The sequence below is a fragment of the Cervus elaphus genome, chromosome 2 (assembly GCF_910594005.1).
Source record: "Cervus elaphus chromosome 2, mCerEla1.1, whole genome shotgun sequence".
NCBI lineage: Eukaryota > Metazoa > Chordata > Mammalia > Artiodactyla > Cervidae > Cervus > Cervus elaphus.
The window spans coordinates 38622228-38639157 of record NC_057816.1 but is presented as its reverse complement, the minus strand read 5'-3'; the positions used below and the strand labels follow the sequence as shown (position 1 = coordinate 38639157).

Sequence of the window (16930 nt, the reverse complement as noted above, 5' to 3'; positions counted from 1 at the left end):
TCCGACTTTGCAACCCCATGGACTGCAGCACGCCAGGCTTCCCTGTCCATCACCAACTCCCAGAGTTTACTCAAACTCATGTCCATCGAGTTGGTGATGCCATCCAGCCATCTCATCCTCTGTCGTCCCCTTCTCCTCCTGCCCTCAATCCCTCCCAGCATCAGGGTCTTTTCAAATGAGTCAGCTCCTCCCATTTTGCTCCTCTCTAAATCCCCCTCCTCCAGATTTGCAGTGTCCATGCAACTATTCTGGAAGAAATACGTTGGGATGATGGTGGACAGAAATGATGGAAAGGGGAAGGAGAACCCCGCCCCAGTCCAAATACTAGAGACTGTATTTCAAAATAAAGAAGCGAATATACATACTATTCTGCTCACTGCATTAACCATTCTTTTATCTTCTCTTTTTTTCTTTCTTCTGTCCATGTTTTCCCTCCAGAAGGGAGGCAGTGAGTTAGAGAGAGGATGCCAAAGGCGTGGTAGTGGGGATGAGTCTCAGGTCACAGATTGGCTAGGACATCATGGAAAAAGGAAGGAGCTGAAAAAGAGGGCTGGCTAGCTACATACTGCCCAAGTCTCTGGTGAATAAAGTCCCTATAAAGAAACAGTCAATTATTAAGCAAAATATTTTCCTCAAAATAAGATGGTGGAGGTGAGGCCTGGATAAGAATACCCTGTTTTGAAAGATAAACTTATACAGTCTTGAGAAGAAAGGAAAATCCTTTCATTTCATATAATTCATTTTTTTGAGACTACTCACTCACTTCTTTCTTAGGGGTTTATCACTCTTTGCAAGACTGTTATTTATGTTTAACTTTCTAAGTGACTTCATGCTTCTCTGAAAATCAGTGCTTCTCTTCTGCACATTTTTAAAGCTGAGAGACTTCCTTCCAGTGGCAGTATGCAGTCAGCCAGGTCTATCGAGCACACGCTATGTGGCCCTTGTTCTGGCCTGACGCTCTGCAGGAGACAAAGACAGATGGCAGAGGCTCCTGGCCTCAAAGGGTGTAGATTACAGAGGGGGAGTTGAGACTTGACTCAAAGGATGCTATCTGTTGCTATATTAACAGAAGGCAAGAAGCCAAGAGGTTTTGAGCATTTACTAAATGTCAGGCTTTGTGTACGAAGCTGTAATCTTGCCTTAATTTTGTACGTGCTTCACAGTGTTGCTGTCAGACTTAAATGGGATACTTTCTATAACACTCTTTGAAAAGTACACAACATTCACTGATTTAAAGTTGGACCATAAAGAAGACTGAGCACTGAAGAATTGATGCTTTTCAACTGTGGTGTTGGAGAAGACTCTTGAGAGTCCCTTGGACAGCAGGGAGGTCCATCCAGTCCATCCTAAGGGAGACGAGTCCTGAATATTCATTGGAAGGACTGATGCTGAAGCTGAAGCTCCAGGACTTTGGCCTCTGATGCAAAGAGCTGACTCACTGGAAACGAGCTTGATGCTGGGAAAGACTGAGGGCAGGAGGAGAAAGAGGTGACATAGGAGAGGTGACAGGATACGATGTTTGGGTGGCATCACCAACTCAATGGACATGAATCTGAGCAAGCTCTGGGAGATAGTAAAGGATAAGGAAGCTTGACATGCTTCAGTTCACGGGGTCACAAAGAGTCAGGCATGATTGAGCGACCAAACAACAAAGGCAATCTCACACACTTACCTTTCAAGAGCACACAAACATATTCTGGTTCTCTCAGCATTTGACTTGTTTCTCTCTCATCAGAACAGTGCCAGCTCCTGCAGCCAGGGGGAAGCAGAGCACTTTTTATTGCAGTAACAGCGCCAGACTCAGGTTTTTATTTATGAGACCTTGAAAAGTTTGTGACTTCTCCCTCAGCTATTATACACCTTGCCCATGCAGCGTCATCTTCCAAACCTTGCAGAACCTCCCAGGGATGGCCCAGATGCGTGCGAATCCTGGGAAACTCAGGATGGTTTTGACTCACACAGGCCTCAACAGAATGCAGTGAGCAGAATCTGACCCAGTCATGGCCATCCAGGCGGGAGGGCCCTGTGGTGGAAAAGGAGAGCCAATGTGACTGCATGATGGTTCAGCTGGCAGGGCTATTTCATCAGGTTGATCATATTATTGCTCAGATGACTTAAGTCTACCTCAGTTAACGTCACATCCGTCGGTTTCTGTATGTCTTACTATGGTCCACTGGAGATTGAGATGACTATGACTCTGATCCTTCCCTAATCAACAGAAATTGACGAGAGACCAGACCAGATGTTCAGCCAAGGCTTTATCAGGGCTCTTGTGCCGGCTTCCCAGGTGGCACAGTGGTAAAAAAAATCCCCCCGCCAAGCAGGAGACACAAGTTCATTCCCTGGGTTGGGAAGATCCCCTGGACTAGGAAATGGCAACTCACTCCAGAAAATTCCATGGATGCGGGAGCCTGGTGGGCTACAGTCCTTGGGATCACAAAGAGCCGGATGCTACTGAGCAACTGAGCCCGGGAGCAAAATCAAGTAACAGGTTTGCTGGTTTGCTCCCTCAGTAGGGGCAAGCTAGTGCCTTACATGCGATGAGGGTAGGGATGTGTCGATGGGGTAGCTGAGATGGTTTGCCCACCCCTTTGTGGTATTGCGTGCAGAGGGGCACACGCAATACCCTGCTTTTTTCCCAGACCCTCAGTTGTTTGACTCCTAGCTCTTCAGAAATGGCAGTTGGGTTTTTTGTTTGTTTGTTTTTTGTATTTGTATCTCTTGTCCCAACTGCATGCAGTTGATTTTAGTCCCAAATAGTCTTTGTATATTGTAGCTCGAGGAGAGGTGTGTCCAGGTGCAAGCTTTGCAAAACTGCAGCCGAGGGTCCCAGGTCCCAGGCCTGTCTCAACTCCATCTCTGCTCAGAAGTGCTCATGTGCCCATGGGCTAGTAGGAGAGACAGACACACAGACAGGTCATTGTGGTTTAGAGCTGTTACTTAACAGCAGGAAACTGTGGAGAACGCTATGGGAGCCTAAAGAAAGGACATCCTTCAACCTTAACAGGTGGTCAGAGAATGTTTCCAAGAGAGGACGACATTCAGTCTGATTATCCAGGACCTGAAAAAATTTGCCTGAGGAAGGAGTCCAGGACTGGAAGTTAAATTTCAGAATGGGGAAGGGCCTGGGATTCCAGAAGTGAGGGACAAAATGAGCTACAACAGGGAACATAAATGATTATTAGGGCAGAACCTAGATTCTTCTCTGGCCTGAGCACTTCTGCCTAGTTCCCATTGGAGCTAGGAGAGAATATATAATCAGTTTACAAAAGTTCTGTTGTTCCAGAGGCCCCTCCAAGGGACTGAGCTGAGGGGAAGGAAAGAAAAAGGCACGTATATCAAAGCAGAGGCCTTCCTCAGTGACCCTCCTTCTGAAGGAAGTGCAGAAACCCTCAAAGTTGCCCAGTCTGACTTCAGTGACTAAGCGGCAAGCTCTGGAATAAGAGGGAACTCGAGTTGCCCAGAACATTAACGCTGATTCTTTCTTTTTTCTTTTTTAATTGGAGTATAGTTGCTTTATAGTGCTGTGTTAATTTCTGCTGTATGGCAAAGTGAAATCAGCTGTATGCATACCTGCCTCTCCTCTTCTTTGGATTTCCTTCCCATTTCGGTCACCACAGAGGGCTGAGCATAACCACCATGCCGGACAGCAGGTTTTCATCAGTTATCTGTTTTATACGTAGAGTGTATATATGCCAATCCCAACTCCCAATTCCTCCCAACCCCCTTCCCCTGTGGTGCCCACAATGTTTGTTCCCTACATCTGTGTCTGTATTTCTGCTCTGCAGACATTCATAAGTTCATCTGTAGAGAGCCGATTCTTAAATCAGGGTGTGACCTCTTGCAGAGTGGTTTAATCTCCCTTGTCAGATGACTCTTGAAGATTTCCTGATAGTTATATTCCCTGAAGATATGATTAGTCTCTTAAGATTGTTGAGTCCTAATTCGTTTAGAAGAATATTTAAGTGAGGTGCTCTAGCTCCAGAGTCAGACTTGTGTTTGAATTCTGGTTTGCTTGGTATGTAAGCTTAGAAAAAAATGCCCATCTGACCAGGTATGTAAACTTGGAAAAAAATGCCCATCTGACCAAGCCTGAGGTGATGGAAATTGTAACACCTATCTCCCGGATGTAATGATGTGTGTAAAGTATTTAGAATAGTTGCTGAAACGTGAAAGTGAAAGTAACTCAGTCATGTCTGATTCTTTTTGACACCATGGACTGTGTAGTCCATGGAATTCTCCAGGCCAGAATACTGGAGTGGGTAGCCTTTCCCTTCTCCAGGGTATCTTCCAATCCCAGGGATCGAACCCAGGTCTCCTGCATTGCAGGTGAATTATTATTAATGGTTTTAATATAACCATTCATGTTAGAATTAGTATTTTTGTTAATAATGCTAATATTAATAGTAGTCTTAGTAGTACAGAAAAACCTTTTTTTTGGTATCCAGTCCAGTCCAGTTCAGTCGCTCAGTCATGATCAATTCTTTGCGACCCCATGAATCAGCATGCCAGGCTTCCCTGTCCATCACCAACTCCGGGAGTCTATTCAAACCCATGTCCATCGAGTCGGTGATGCCATCCAACCATCTCATCCTCTGTCGTCCCCTTCTCTTCCTACCCCAATCCCTCCCAGCATTAGGGTCTTTTCCAGTGAGTCAACTCTTCGCATGAGGTGGCCAAAGTATTGGAGTTTCAGCTTCAGCGTCAGTCCTTCCAGTGAACACCCAGGACTGATCTCCTTTAGGATGGACTGGTTGGATCTCCTTGCAGTCTTTTTGGTATAGCTGAAGTTAAAATCTAAGCAAAGAGATTCTACCAAACCATATCAGAATGATTCCCCTGGAGGCTGGTGTTTGAGTTAAATATGACACCTCTCACTGGTTCTTGTCATCTTTTGCTTAGTCATCTCTTGGAGAAAACTGGAAAAATAAAGGAGGAGGACCACTTGTCTGGTACTAGGAGGAGTATTTTTTAGGCCTCTTGTTGTTCAGTCACTAAATCATGTCTGACTCTTTGCGACCCCATGGACTGCAGCACACCAGGCTTCTCTGTCCTGCACTATCTCCTGGAGTTTTCCCAAATTCATGTCCACTGAGTTGGTGATGCCACCCAAGCATCTCATCCTCTGTTGCTCCCTTATCCTCCTGTCCTCAATCTTTCCCAGCATCAGGGTCTTTTCCAGTGAGTCAACTCTTTGCATCAGGTGGCCAAAGTACTGGAGTTTCAGCTTCAGCATGTCTTTCCAATGAATATTCAGGGTTGATTTCCTTTAGGATTGACTAGTTGGATCTCCTTGCAGTCCAAGTGACTCTCAAGAGTCTTCTCCAACACCATAGTTCTAAAGCATCAGTTCTTCGGTTCTCAGCTTTCTTTATAGCCCAACTGTCACATCCATACATGACTATTGGAAAAACCATAGCTTTGACTAGACAGACCTTTGTTGACAAAGTAGTGTCTCTGCTTTTTAACATGCTGTCTAGGTTAGTCATAGCTTTTCTTCCAAGGAGCAAGTGGCTTTTAATTTCACGGCTGCAGTCACCGTCTGCAAAGATTTTGGAGCCCGAGAGAATAAAGTCTCTCACTGTTACCCTTGTTTCCCCACCTATTGCTATGAAGTGATGGGACCAGATGCCATGATCTTAGTTTTCTGAATATTGAGCCTCAAGCCAACCCTTTCACTCTCCTCTTTCACTTTCATCAATAGGATCTTTAGTTCTTCTTTACTTTCTGCCATAAGGGTGGTGTCATCTGCACATCTGAGGTTATTGATATTTTTCCCGGCAATCTTGATTCCAGCTTGTGCTTCCTCCAGCCCAGTATTTCTCATGATGTACTGTGCATATAAGTTAAATCAGCAGGGTGACAATATGCAGTCTTGACGTACTCCTTTCCTGATGTGGAACCAGTCTATTGTTCCATGTCCAATTCTAACTGTTGCTTCTTGACCTGGATACAGATTTTTTAGGAGGCAGGTCAGGTGGATTGGTATTCCCATACCTTTAAGAATTTTCCAGTTTGTTATGATCCACACAGTCAAAGGCTTTGGCATAGTCAATAAAGCAGCAGTTTCTTTCTATTATCATTCTAGATCCTCTTTCAATCTGGAAAGCTTCAGAGCTATTGATTACCCATTTCTCAGTTTACACTCAGTAATACAGTTTACACTCAGTTTACACTGAGTAAAACTCAGTTTTTACTCAATAATACAGTTGTTTACACAAAACTCAGTTTATACTCAGTAATACAGTTATTACCACTGCACATGTGACTTAGCTGAACCTGTGTATTATTTACTCCGTAATTTGTGGCCTTCTCAAGGTCAAGAACTGGTTCACATTCAGTTTGGGTTCTTAGCATATATTACTGAAAGGAAAGATGTGGTGAGAGATATATAATGCTTAGGAATCTGATGTCCTTTAAGATTGTCAGTCCAATGATGTGGTCTGTTTTTGCTTAAACCTGAGTGGACAATGTTTTACAATGAAAGAGGTCGCATTCAGGAGCCAGAATTACTTGGTAGCTTGAGCAGGTTATACTCAATTCATCAATTTGTTTAATTGTCAGTCATAACTATATTCAATAAATAGTTATTGAGCATATGTGCCAGGCATTTGGTTAAAGAACTGAAGATATGGGGATAAACTAGACCCAAATGGCCCCTGTTCTCACAGAACCTTATAGTGCAATGTACAAACTCAAAATATACACGATCATATAACATGATAAAAGTTGTGATTTGGGGAGTATAGGTAGCTATGGGAACACCCACAAAACCTCAGATTTGCATTTCATGAAAGCTTCTGAGAAAAGGTAATATCAAGATTGAGGCCAGAGGATCAGTGAATGCTAAGATGAACAATTTTTACTAATAAAGCATTAATTGAGCATCAAGATTGACTTTACAGTCTAATTTAAGCCTGTATCACTATTCAAATTGGGTCTTAATTTTATGAAAATAATTAAATAAGTTCTTTGCAGTACCATGTAAGTTTAACCAAGTTTATTATATGTGTCCTGATTTGTTTTGTCAAACAATTCAGTGAGATGTACATTTTTGTGAATGAAATCTTTCTCTATACCAGCTGAATCTTACTGCAAGAATCTTTGAGGAGCTTCTATAATCAGTTTAACTTTGCAAAATTTTACTTTTGGTGTTCTTGGATATTTAGGTTTTAGAACACAAGCACTTCCTGGCTGTGATGAGTGACATGAATATGGCTTTACATATGTTAAAGTTTTTAAAGCTTAAAAAATTCCTCAAAAAACTAAAAATGGAATTGCCATATGATCTAGCAATTCCACTTCTGGGTATCTCTACAAAATAATTGAAAGCATAGTTCCAAACATGTTTTTGTAAATGCATACTCATAACAGCTTTACCCACAATAGCCAAGAGGTCGAAGCAATCACCAGATCATCTACAGATGGATGAAGAAACAAAATATGGTGTATACATACAATGGGATATTATTCAGCCTTAAAAGGAAGGAAATCCTGTAACATGGTACACTATGGAGGAAACTTGAAGGCACTAAGAAGTAAGCCAGTCATGAGAAGCAAATATCATGTGATTCCACTGACATAAGGTGGAATTGTCAAATTCATAGAGTAGTCAAATTTATATAAATAGAAAGTAGAATGGGGGTTGCCAGGGGCTGTAGGTGAGAAAATGGTGAGTTGTTTAATGAGTAAAGAGTTTCATTTTGCAAGATGAAATCTGAAGATTGGTTGCACGCCAGTGTGAATAAACTTAATATTATCGAACTATACACATAAAAGGGGCTTCCCTAGTGGTTCAGATGATAGAGAATCTGCCTGCAAATGCAGGAGACCCAGGTTGGATTCCTGAGTCGGGAAGATCCCCTGGAGAAGGGAATGGCAACCCACTCCAGTATTCTTGCCTAGAAAATTCCATGGACAGAGGAGACTGGCAGGCTACAGTCCATGGGATCGCAAAGAGTCAGACACAACTGAGCAACTAAGTCACCTTCATGTGCTTAAAACAGTGCAGATGGTAAATTTTATGTGTATTTAACAACTTTTTAAAAAGTCCTTTAAAATTGGAGGTAATGGTTTCTGGTGATGGTTTATGTTTATTCCATAGCCCTGCGGTGAGAGCGGTGAGATAGGAGAGTCCAGCACTAGTGGGGACTCAGCTCATGAGTGGTGTTGGGGGTCACTTACCGGGAGGAAAGGAAGCCTGAGCTCTGTTGGTGGTCAGTGGGAGGCTCTAGGTGTTTCAAAGAGAAAGACTCTGTCACTGTAAGGTTCAGAAAGCCAGCCCCTCGGCATATGTACAGCGGCCGTCCTGAACCTTTTGGCACAGGGCCCAGTTTTGTGGAAGACATTTTTTCGCTGGGCTGGGGTGGGGCGGGGATGGATTCAGGATGATTCAAGCACATGACCTGGTTATCCTGCCGCTGATCTGGCAGGAGGTGGTGCTCAGGCGATGGGGGGCAGCTGCACACACAGATGAAGCTTCACTTCTGTTGTGCGACCCAGTTCCCAACAGGCCACAGACGGCTATTCGTTCGTGGCCCGAGGGTTGGGGACCCCTGTTGGCCAGGATGTATGGGAAAGGGGCAGCTTCAGCAGCCGTCTGTCCAGCCCAGAGGCTGTTGCTGTGGTCCAGCTGAGAGCTGCAAACTTGAACGTGGGCAGTGGTTAACGGAGGTGGTGGCGGATGAGGACCGAGGAGGCTCAAGAGCTATCTGAGACAGAAATGAGGCAGACTCAGTGATTTATTGAATTGGCAGATGGTAGGGGGTGAAAGAGAGGATGGAGACTCACTGACTCCTACTTTGCTGGCTCGGGGGATCGCAGAGATGGCAGTGCCTCCCAGAGAGAGAACTGAAGAGGGGGCAGGAGACGTGGAGGGGCTGTAGGCTGTAAGCCAGAGACACTAAACTGGGCATGTGTGTGACATTATTCCATTTCCAGTAAACATCACATAACTGATCCAGAACGAATATTAAGCTTGATTCATGTTTCTAAGTCAGATGACCTTCCCGAATTATTCATAGAGTTAGGAAAATAAGAGTATGGTATTTTGTAATGCAGAGGAATGTTCTAGCCTCATTTTGTTGTCTATCCTCCATGAAGTGCTTTTTATTTTTAACCAAGCTGCTGTAGGCTTGGATTTCATCTTTTGGGAACGGGGGCGGAGTGGGGGGTGAATTATGAGAGTAGAAAGAGGATTCAGATTCCAATTATCTGGACAGGGTCCTGGCTGTCATGACCAGTACATAGGGGGTCCTGGACAAGGACATTTAGGACCTTTAGAGAGGACCCCTCTCTAAATGTCGGTTCTCTCATAAGTAAAATGGAGCATCATAGATAAGAAGAATTGCAGTGAAAGAAATCAATGAGAGTCCTTTGCAAACTGCTTCATGATATTGTCAGCTATAATTTTTGTTTTGAAGCTGATATTAAGCTTGGAACATTGTGGAAAGCCTCCCTGGAAAATGCAAGTAATGATGATCAACTTCTGAGTAAGAATGGACTCCAGATTAAATTGCCAAAACTGAGTGGTTCCTCTTGTTACTGTCAGTTTATGAGTCAGCTGGAGAGCTGTGATGTCTAAGAAATCATATTTTTCACCTAAAAATGACAGAAACATAAGCATGATTTTGTAAGAAGATGTGTTGTTAGTAACCTTATGTGGTAATAGTACCTGTTGGTGATGATACTAAAGGGGTACTGGGGAGTGGTAGGCATTACAGGTAAACCTGTTGTGTTATATCAATGTTTGGACCTCTGCGCCTGATACCCCTTTGCCATTCACAGGGAACAAAGGAAAAACAAGGCAAACTAACATTTTATTAGCTGGATTGTGTGTGGGATATAGAGTGTTCCCTTTTTTCTTTCCCAAGTAGACTGATAGCCATGAAACAATGAGACTGTAACAATGGGGTAGGTCTGAAGGAAATGGGGTGAGAAGCAAAGAGAGACAGAAAAATGGGACCCCCAGGCCAAGGCTGGAGATGGAGATTGACCCATGGCCGTGTCTGCCCTCCAGAGAGCATGATTTGTCCTGACCCTTTTGTCTCTCTGCCAGCTTCCTTAGGTGTGCTTGGAAGACCCAGAGGAGGGTCTTACTGTTGGCAGAGGATGCTCTCACTATTACAGGCATATGGAAGGAGGATGACAAAGAACGAAAGGGACCAAGAGAAGGAACGATTATCTGTTTCCCCTCAGGGAGTCCTCTCAATATAATACAGGCAGATTTTTTTTTTTTTTGCCTTGGTTTTTAAGTTCTTTAAATGAAAACTCCTTCTTTGGAAATTGTGAGCCTTTGCCCTAGAGTCCAACTAACCCAAATCAACACTCCTCCTCCTTGGATATGAAGGGAAGAAAATATTCTTTCTTTGGCTGCTGCTGCTGCTAAGTCACTTCAGTCGTGTCCGACTCTGTGTGATCCCGTAGATGGCAGCCCACCAGGCTCCCACATCCCTGAGATTCTCAAGACAAGAACACTGGAGTGGGTTGCCATTTCCTTCTCCAATGCATGAAAGTGAAAAGTGAAAGTGAAGTCACTCAGTCCTGTCTGACTCTTAGCGACCGCATGGACTGCAGCCCACCAGGCTCCTCAGTCCATGGGATTTTCCAGGCAAGAGTACTGGAGTGGGATGCCATTGCCCTCTCCGTCTTTCTTTGGAGGCCAATACAAATAATGCAGGTGGCAGAAATTTTATCCCTTATTTCCTAGAAAATTTACAACTTTCATACTTTCTGAGTCAAAATTAGATTCCCCAACTGTTTGCATCAGAATTCTGTCTTCTTGCTCTGTACTTTTTTTTTTTTCCCTTTTTCACCTTTGACGTAAAATTTTTAGCACATGTTTAGCTATTCTGATCCTTTGGAGGGATACCTCCTCACCTACTTAGGTAAATTGTCTCAGTCTCATTTGTTATCACGCTTCTATGTTTTATAAACAGAGATGGTACATTATAGACAAAGACAAGTCATCAGCATCGGTTGGCATTGATGGTTGGTTCAGTGTGGCTTGCCGTTGACCTGGTTTATGGTGACCACCCAGAGGGGCTGAAACAAAGCCTGCTGGGTGAGTCAGCAATAGGCTCACACTGTGTGCTGTAAATGAAGTGAGAACGTGAAGTTCAGAACGGTACCTTTTGCAAACACTCATGCTTTTTTTCTCTTTTCGTCTTTTCTCCTAGAAGTATCGCTATCAAGATGAGGACGCCCCACACGATCATTCCTTACCTCGACTGACCCACGAAGTGAGAGGCCCTGAACTGGTGCACGTGTCAGAAAAGAACCTGTCTCAGATAGAAAATGTCCACGGATACGTCCTACAGTCTCACATCTCTCCTCTGAAGGTCAGTTCTATTGCTCTTAGAGCTGGCGGCAGGGGATGGTGTGCACTGCTAAGGGAGATGTCTGCTGGCTTAAGTGGGGCTCTTTTGAAACACTACAGTGGGACATGGTTGCCAAAGGGTCTTTCTGTGGTTTGGAGGTTTACCTGGAATTCCTGACACAGGACAGTTACTGTTATGGAAGTGTCTGGAAAATCCTTTTAGTTTCTGCACATGGGCCAAGGAGAGACCAAACACTGACACACTGAATGGGAAAATACACTGATCCGTGTATTTACGGAGCCCACAAGGACATCAAGATTTCGTTCAAATCGTCTCTCTCCCTCTATTTGCTTGGCTCCAGATAAATATAACATGATGACACCTAGTAATTGCCTTACCACGTAAACTAAAAAGGAAACTGTGAGTTGGTTCATCAACAGCTCTATTTTATAAGTCTTCCTATTTGGTGTCATACTTTTCCAATGCTTTCTACATTTTTTTTTCTTAGATTTAAAACAATTTTTTGGTAAGTGCTATTTTGACAGGAAGGGACAATGAAATGAGAGTTAAGAATTTTCTGTCTTCCTTGGTTGCAGTTTACTGTGCTTTGCTGATGCTATGGGATTTTGTGTCTTGGGTAAAAGCTTATAAATGTTGATTAAAGTCAATTAAAGGGAAAGTGGAACTAGAGTCAATGATGTAATAGGAGCGAACTTAAATGTAAAACAAAACAAAACAAAAATTACCAAATAGCCCCTTGATATTGCTAAAAACTTTTTATTTTGTTAGCTAGAACATTCACTTCACTGGCACTTTCATAAAGCTGTGTTGCAATAAAAAATGTAGCCATGAAGGTTGCCCTGATGCCTTCTGGGATCTTATTATACCTTCCAAAACATCAGAGAAATGTTATATTATGTTTAATATAGTTACAAAATTTGGTACATTTTAAGTACCTTGGCAGCCTAAACCTGCATTATTAAATGAACTAATTCTGGTTCCCACACATTCGTTAGAATATCAGGCTAATTATCAAATTCCAGTCAATATTTAATATATTGCTGTTGAAACTCATTGTTCATTTCTTCCCAGAAAGAAAAGAACTCTTTTCCAAAGAATTTTCTTTGGTAATCACTGATGGGTGGGAATAGGTATGCTCAGACAGGAGAAGAGGAGATAAAAGCATAGAGAACAGGGATTTACCTTCTCATACTTAGGGCTGTCATGTCAGAATCATATTGGTGGGCATAAGCACAACCACTGTGTATAATTAATAGGAATGTACATTTGGGATCATTATAAGACCACAACTTATGTCAATTAGAGCTACCTCCAAAAAATACTGTTTCGTAAGTCAGGAGTTCCCTGTCCCTAGAAATCATCCAGGCTTGTCTGATGACCTAGAGGTGATATAGAAGAAAGGACTCCTTCTTCAGCAGGAGAGCACAGAGTTGTCTCTAAGGGTTCAGTCTAACTGTAGAAATCAGTGATTTCACTCCAGGGTCAGATGAATCTCTTCCTGCTTTAAGCACCTTTCATCTTTGCAAAAAAAAAAAACAAAACAAAAAACAAACATTGCTCATCCTGAATCAGTAATGACCCGTGCAAACTGAGAAAGGGCAGAGCTGGGAGACTGGACTGCAGAGAGAGGAGTTGCACTTCAGGTGTTTTTCTAACTGGATGAAAAACTCCTGTAAGAACCTTCATAAAGCCTCCCCTCCTTTTAGTCCTCCCAACTTGCCTTTTCCCTCTTCCTACCACGTCCTTTTTAAAATCAGCTCTAGAGCAGAGCTCCCAATGGCTTTAAGATGAGAAGGATGACGGTGGCTAGTCTAAAGCTAACCTGGCAACAGTGAAAAAATATGAACAAAGTAATAAAAAGACTATCAGATCTTCATTTTATATGTTACATATTCAGCATATACTTGATAATCTATTTATCTGAACATATGCAGTTTGGGGGATTATACCATGTGTTATGCGGCTTCATGCCTCATTTGGAAAATGTCTATTCAAGTTGAAGGCAATTTGTTTTTTTCTGAAGATCATCTCTCAGATATAAAGGAATCTTTCCTCTCTCCCCTTTATCTCTTGACTCCAGGAATCTCAGAGTTCAGTGTCTTCTACTTTGGTTTTCTTCAGCTTTATTTTGTTTCAGTTGCTCCCTTCTATCTTCTTTCTTACTATATTCTTTATTTATTTATTTTTCTGATGTTCATGGTTTTACTGTAGTGATGTCTTTTGTTGAAGATTTCTCACATCAGTTTTAAAAAGTAGGCACCTGTGAGTAATAAATCTCTGGTATGAAACATCAAGGTTAGAATAGGCTTCTCTTCCTTTTCAGAATTACCAGCTAAGCAGTGTGGCCCCCTAGTGTATTGTAAAGAGAATGGAAAGGTGACCTCATCCAGGGCTTCTGCACCCAGCCTGCGAGTTAGCTATTTTGGGGCCAGGAGGTTTCCCTCATGACCCTCTAGAGTGTTGTTTGTGCTGAACAAGATATACTATTAGATTGTCTTAATGAAGAGTCTGTGTACCTTTCTTCTATTGGAAATAGTGATAGAAATAAATGTGCACAATTTTTCCAGAAAAGAAAACAGCCCAATCTGTTGTGTTTGCCAATGTCACGGTGTATACACTGCCATCATGGCTGATTTCAGGTTACCAACCTGAAGCTACTGAACGCACTTACAAAGATGTCACATGAGCTTCTCATGAGACAGGACGAGTTGGCCCCGGCATGGCCCTGCATGATCAGACTCAAGCACATGTACTTTTATAGTCACAGTACATATTCCCTAATCACGTCGTGAAGAGTTTATTATATTATCACAGTTCAAGTGTTTGGAAAACCTGCCATGATTAAAATCTAATGTGTTATTTTCTCTTAAAGGAAGCCTATTAGAGTCAGAGATATGCTAAGAGGGTACAAATTCTCCATTAGACCTGGCACAGTTTCAACCTTGTTGCTTCTTTGATCTGTCTGGGGCTCTTGGGTCAAGCATTAAAAGGAAGAAGAGTGAGGAGATAAAACACACAATTAGATACCTCCCCCTGAATTCTACTTAGAAGACATCCCTGGCAGTCCAGTGGTTAAGACTCCACCTTCCAATGCAGGGATTGCAGGTTCGATCCCTGGTCGGGGAACTAACATCCCGTGTGCCTCGTGACCAGAAAACCAAAACATAAAACAGAAACAATATTCTGAGGATTTTAATAAAGAGTTTAAAAATGGTCAAAATAAATCTTAAATAAATCCTAAAAAAGATTTATTTTTCAATAAAAATAGTATCAAAATATTATCATCAAAATGAGTCTTAAAAAAAAATAGACAACAATGTGGTTCTCTAGTATTAATTAGGAATTTACAGATGGCATGCCTGAACAGAGTGTGAGATTGCTGGAGAACAGTTTAAATGTCGTGTTTAGTGGGCTCCCAACCGTTAGCTGAGTAATCTCCCTGTTGCAGGTTTGACAGTCTTTCTCCCATTGCTGCGTAGCACCTGAAACCTCAGTTCTAAGATTCATCTGCCTTTGGAGCACCCCTGCTGCTTGGCGGATAGATGGATTGGTTAGCCTGTTTCTATTAGAGCACCTCGGCCAGTGTGAAGTATGGGGTTAGAAGGAGAAATGCAATTTAGCAGTGAATTGGATAGAATTTATTTTCTTGGCCTCCAGATGGGGATGTGTTCTCTTCAGATAATGCCTTAGAATCCTCCAGGAAAGAAACTGGCCTGTAATAAAGCGTGAGCATTTTCTTTTCAGTTTAGATAAACTCAATAAATATTAATTGAGTATCTACTATGGGTATCGTAATAGGTAATGGAGACACAAAAGACAGTAAAGTGTGATTTTAAATATGCGTGTTGCTCTCTGAGGGAATCTGAGTTCTAATGATGTATTGCTCATCCTTACTCTGCAAGAGGAATTCAAATTCCTGAATCTTAGGCACTGTGAGACCCCAGGCGTCTATCAGAGTGCTTTTTACAGAGTATCTGTTAGCTCTCTATCTCAGGTTCTTCCTCTGTAAAATGAAGGTAATAATAATATTTATCTCATAAGATTTTTATACTAATTAAATAAAATGACACATGTAAATTGCTTAGTAAGTGGCTGGCACATAGTAAGCACAACCAAACTTTGTTTTTGACTTTGTTTATTATCATCAACCTGCTACCATGACAAATACCTTATAATCTTTTATTTTATTTATCTCACTTGACCTCAGTGAGGCATTATACCTGATTTTAAAATCCAATAGTTCCCTTTCCATCACAGAACTAGTGAAAAGGAATGTCTTCATTGGTGTCTCAGATCTTTCTGGTTCCAAAATCTGTATTCTTTATCACTCCTGTGCTATATCACCTTCCCCTAAACTATTCTGCTATTTTTAAAGAGATCTTAGGGTCAAATTGTCTTTCCTTGGCTCTAGGTGTGTAAAATTTGGAGGTCTTTTTTTTTTTTCTTTCCCCATATAACCTTATTCTTAAAAGTTAAGCAGATGCAAAATATAAGTGAATTTGTAAGAAACTCACTTTCCTAAATGAGAACAGGGAAGAGTGGTGATAGATGGGAACATGATGAGAAAAGAGAAGGGAAATAGGTTCTATCTTTAAAATATTTCTATCTACCCAGTAGTAAACTCCCCAAGGCACTATGTTCTCTCCCAAGACAAGAATTCGTTATTTGGGGCTAGTTCCCTTTTGAAGAATCTCTTGAGATTGTAAGGATTTGTTTCTCAGCAAGAGAGCACACTGCGTTTTGAGCAACGGAGAGTTCTTAAGTAGGTGTGTGTGTCATCGGAAAAATCAAGTACATCCATCCACACCACACCCTTCATGCTTATCCTCCCCAGGGCCTGGCAAGGTCTACTTCTGTCCTTTTTATTTGGTTATTCAGCTTTTAAAATGTTCATTCTGTATGTATTGAATTTCATAAACTATCTTACAATTTTCAGAAATGAGCATTGTACAAGTTACAGATTCAAACATTGATCAATAAATGAATAAAGCTACTCCATGCTGTTTCACGTTACCATATTTGTTTGATCAGAAATTTTTATAACTGTTAGTTTTGCTTTAATAAATTTACTGTCAATATTATCATCATTATATGAATGCCTTCAAGGTCAATCTGTGTTGGTTTTATTCATTATTATATTCTCAGACTTGCAACAAATACTTGTTAAATTATTTATCATTGGCAGTATGAACAGTTGAATTCTGGGGGATTGGTGACATTGATATTTAAATAAGCAAGAAATGAAGGCACAGACTTCTTATTTTTCTCCATCTGTTGTCCCCTTGCCTAATCATCACAGACAGCATTTCATCAATTTTAAACCTATTTCCTCATGTATTACATATCTGAAATCTGAGTGTGTCCTAAAATCAATGACATCTTGCAATTAAAATTGGCAGCATCTCCTAAGGTACCCCAAAAGTTGGTACATCTTATAGTCAAAGCCATCAGTGATTATTTACAGGGAAGATTAAAGCTATTTTTTATAGATTGGTATGGATTGCTTTAATCAGATAAATATGATATTCTGTCTTCTGATTCTCATTGAGACCAGATAAACAATTCTAGGAAGATTTACTGGAAAGTGAGAC

At 41.6% G+C, this 16930-nt stretch overlaps 1 protein-coding gene across 20 annotated transcripts in view; it reads left to right on the top strand.

Moving 5' to 3' along the window:
* The window catches only part of DLG2 (discs large MAGUK scaffold protein 2), a 2231561-nt gene that overhangs the window by 1046004 nt on the left and 1168627 nt on the right, over window positions 1-16930 (top strand). For 17 of the 20 annotated variants that reach the window (XM_043918879.1, XM_043918871.1, XM_043918860.1 and 14 more), the window contains one exon: window positions 11178-11339. In XM_043918879.1, the coding sequence (XP_043774814.1) occupies window positions 11178-11339 (162 nt within the window). The remainder of the gene's footprint in view (window positions 1-11177; window positions 11340-16930) is intronic. The other 3 variants (XM_043918886.1, XM_043918979.1, XM_043919014.1) reach the window with 1 other exon arrangement.